Source organism: Triticum dicoccoides, chromosome 1A, assembly GCF_002162155.2.
Source record: "Triticum dicoccoides isolate Atlit2015 ecotype Zavitan chromosome 1A, WEW_v2.0, whole genome shotgun sequence".
NCBI lineage: Eukaryota > Viridiplantae > Streptophyta > Magnoliopsida > Poales > Poaceae > Triticum > Triticum dicoccoides.
The window spans coordinates 475407062-475411277 of NC_041380.1; the positions used below are offsets into that span (position 1 = coordinate 475407062).

Consider the following 4216-nt stretch of genomic DNA (forward strand, 5'->3'; position numbering starts at 1 on the left):
TTCAAACCTGGCGTAAATGACTACCATGGGCACGCCTACCTGCTTACGAAAGTTTGGGTCAGTCTTGAGATTTCCAAAAATACCATGTTCGACAGAGACTGTTCGGTTAGGCCAGAAGAGTCCGTTTGGGAGTAGCCCATTTCTCAACATCTCTTAAATGGTCTCAGTATTTTTCATGTCCTTGTATGATCGATTTTTAAAAAAGTCCATCAATTTTGGCAAAACAAATTCATCTACTTTGAAAATATGCATTCATTTTGAAAAAACTTCATCAATTTTGAGAAAAAGGAACATCAATTTTGAAAAAAACCATCTATTTTGAAAAAACGTTCTTCAATATTTTTTATGAATTTTACAAAATTTATTGATTTAGGAAAATGTTCACCAAGTTTAAAAAAATGTTCGCAAATTTTGTTAAAAGTCCATTCTTTCATAGAAACGAAATTGGAAAAAGTTTGCACATTGCAAGAGAAAAGGGAAAATAAAAAATGAACAAAAAAGAAAGGAAAACGAAAAATAAGAAATAGAGAAGGAAAATAAATCTGGGACAAAACCGTTAAAAACGAGAAAAAAAGAGCAAGAAAAAAGAAAGAAGGAAAGAAGAAAATTGGAAAAAGAAAAGCGGATAGAAGAAAATAATAAGAAAGACGCCTGCAACCATGTTAAGTGATGGTGGCAAGTTGGTTATAGCGTTGCATTTTGAACCAGAAGTTCCTGTCTCGAATCTTGGCACACTCATATTTTTTTGCGATTTAAAGAGATGGTTGGGAAGGCCCAGCGGGCAAGTGTACGGCCTATGCGTATAAATTGAATGGATATTCTAAAAAGAAAAACATACACAACAAAATATGACCATCATGTCCTTTATTATGAAGAGGTATGGGCTAATCTGAACTGTTCTTGTGTTTAGGGGGGGTCTACTGAAGTAGAAGTCAAATTAAACAACCTCCTAGTTTTGAAAACTCCCAAGTTGACCAACCTTGCTATAAACTTCACAAGGCTCTTTGCGGACTTAAACTCATGGAACTTTTTTAACAAGGTTCATATGATGAAAGTTAAAAAAGTTCCCCTCGACATTATTGGGGTAAACTTCACAAGGCTCTTTGAATAGGGCATGGTATGAGTGCTTGAAGAGATTCCTTGTTAAAAAAGTTCAAATTGGTATAATTGACTCAACCCTGTTCACTAGGAAGTTTATTAATGGTGAACTCTTTTTGTGTACGTTTAGCAAAGAGTTTGGTAAACTCATGGAAAGCAAGTTTGAAATGTCCATGATGGCACCTTCATCTCTCAAACGAAGTACACCAAGGATATGATCAACAAATTTGGCATGATGAATGCCAAAGATATTATTGGGGTGAACTGGCTTCATCATATTCACGTGTCACGCATAGTTTATTTAGGAAGGAATTGTTGAGGGAAAGTTGTTTCATCATATTCATGTGTCACACATACTGTATTTTAAGATACTGGGGATGGTTGACAAACCGTAGCCATTATTTAGACCCTTGGTAACGAGTACAATGTCGTGAAACATTCACTTATATTGCATAAAAAGGGAAAGATACTCGGTACGGTTGACAAACCGTAGCCGTTATTTAGAAACTTGGTAACGAATACAATGTCGTGAATCACATCAAGGCCTAATTTACCTTTCAATGGCCGATGTGAATAACTCAGATGTGCTTGAAATCCTGGAGCGTCCATCGCCCATCTTCCCCCTTGACCATGAACTTGTGTCTAGGGACCCACCAACACGCCGGCACCGGGTGCTCGTCCGTGAGAGCGTCGGCACCCTTGTTCACCAGCGCTATGTCACGATCCACCTCTAGCTTGAACCCTCCGGCACTTCCCTGCTCCCCGGCCACTCCGTGTAGGTAGCACTCGAGATTGTGGAGTGTTCCCACTGTGGCCGGCTTATGCATGTACGGAGATCGGATTGTTCTTATGGTAAGCTCCACGGCCACGTCCACGTATCCCAGAGGTGGGTACATGGGCACGACGTCGCCAGCGTTCTGCACATGTAGTGCCTTCAGGTCTGGAAATGAGTTGAACGCCGACCTAAAGAAGCGGCACCCGACGTGAGGGCTCGCAAACACGATAGCAGTCACAGGAAACGACTTAGTGGAGCCCTCGGGTTTGTTGATGCCGCTAGACACCAGGTCAACGGCGTTCAGGGTGGCGACTGACGCACCAAGGCTGTGGCCACAGATGGTGATGCTGACCTCCTCATCCTTGTACAGCTCCACGAGCCTCCTGACCTCCTTGACAACCTGATTGTGTGTTTACATGCATGGTTAATAATCAACTAATTAGATAATTATTATGTGCTATATTCCTTAGGACGCTCAAAAATAAATAGTTTATTCTAATCAACCAAGTTGCATGGAATGTAACATTCGCAAAAAAAAAAAGAGTTGCATGGAATGTAAATGTGCAGCTACTCAAGTTATAGAAATGAGAATTTTTAATCGGCTCAGAAATATAGGGTAGGTCTTTTTTCTTGGGCAAACATACACTCTCAACAACCAGCATATACACCATAGCACCTACCCATCCAATATGGGTAACCCATACCTGAATAAGTGCAGCCCATTTTGGACCGTTGTGTTAACTTACTACCGTGCCATTTTTGAAGGGATCAATTATCTGACGCGCTCATAGAGTGTGGGGATTTTTACGAAAGAAAAGTTCATGAGCGAACGATAGTTGAGGCCCTGACTTGAACTTCAAGATAAGGCATTCTTTTCTATCTTCACAAGATTTAACTTATCTTGGGAACATCACACTGACTTGCTATGGTAGCTAGACCGTCGCCTTGCTTCAGTTCACTATGGTCAATCGCTTTGCTTCTTCAGTACAGTCATTGTTTAGTAGATTATTGTAGGTAAGCTGTTGTCATTTTCTATGTTAGAACTGGAATGGAATGGAAGTATAATGTCCGGTTAGATCGACTAGACGTACCAAAGCCCTACTCTGGCGCTGTGGCACGTTACTTTACCTGATCTCTGGCGCTGGTCTTGGTGAACTCGGAGCTCTTGTTGCTTGACGTGTACATGGAGAGGAACCCATGGTGCACGACGGCGAGGCGGTGCTGGCTCGCCGCGGAGCCCAGCACGGGCGCGGCGGGCACCGGCGCGAAGTCGAGGTCGTTGACCCACTCCATGTTCTGGACGGTGCCGCGCCACGCCACAACGATGTCCCGCCTCCCGAGCGCGGCGGCGCCCTCGTCCGTGGCCACGGCCACGTACCCCATCCAGTTGGACTCTCGGCTCCAGACGTCCGGCAGCGACGGCAGCGGCAGCAGGAGGAAGGAGCTCGGGAGTGGCAGCGACGAGGTGGCGTAGATGAACTTGGTGACCTCGTAGTTGTTGCCGTGGTGCGGCACCCCGACGCCCGCCAGCAGGTCCTCGTAGCCGTAGAAGCACGCGCCGCAGTGCGGGGAGCGCCTCTCGGTGTTGAAGGCGTCGTAGGCGGCCTGCACCATCTCGCCGTAGGAGATGATGCTGGAGCGGAGGTGCGGGTCCAGAGGGTCCAGGAGGCCCTTCCACGAGTTCTCGCCGTGGAGCTCGCGCCACCTGCTGCCCACGGTTCCGAGGACAGGCGCCGGCGCCGACGACGTCGTGTCGTCGCCGCGCGGTTTCTCTTGGCCGTTCAGCCTGCTGGCTATGTCTCCAACGATTGGCAGCGGAATCGGGAGGAACGACATGGCGAGCGGGTGTTAAATTCGAGGGACCTTATCGATCGATCGGCTGCGTACCGGTGAGTTTGGCTCTGTTGGCTACACTCTTGCTAGTATTGTGGCCTCTTTGCTTCAGCTCGGGCGTGTACTTATAGGACGTTTCCGCGTGAACCCATGTGGCCTCCAATATTATTTCATTTCTTCCCAGTTTTGCTGCCAACCACAGGACTGTAAATTTACTCGGAGTTTATTCAAAAATATATATATTCCTTAGAAGTAAGTGACTCCTTTTGCCCTTGACCCATGCATGCTGACTGGCATTTTTTTTTGAAGGAATCACCGAGCTCAAAGCAGTCAATTTCTTTTTACGGAAATACTAACGGGCAACCGTCAGCTGTGGGCGATTTTGCAGCAACCCCGCAGTTTGCCGTCGGTTTCATTTGCGCGAATCTTGATGCAGAATCGGAGCCACGTCAGATTTTTATAGTAGTTCGTTGTGTGGTAAATGACAGTGAACGTATTTGTTAGCGACCT

The 4216-nt window shown here is 45.8% G+C and overlaps 1 protein-coding gene across 1 annotated transcript; it reads right to left on the minus strand.

Moving 5' to 3' along the window:
- Positions 1-1476: 1476 nt before the first annotated feature.
- On the minus strand, positions 1477-3789 carry LOC119280310 (phospholipase A1-II 7-like). Its single transcript, XM_037561205.1, has 2 exons — positions 3002-3789; positions 1477-2273 (listed from the first exon to the last, which is right to left on the minus strand). Exons 1-2 carry the CDS (start codon positions 3707-3709, stop codon positions 1677-1679), a joined length of 1305 nt encoding a protein of 434 aa, XP_037417102.1. The 5' UTR covers positions 3710-3789; the 3' UTR covers positions 1477-1676.
- Between the last annotated feature and the right edge of the window lie 427 nt (positions 3790-4216).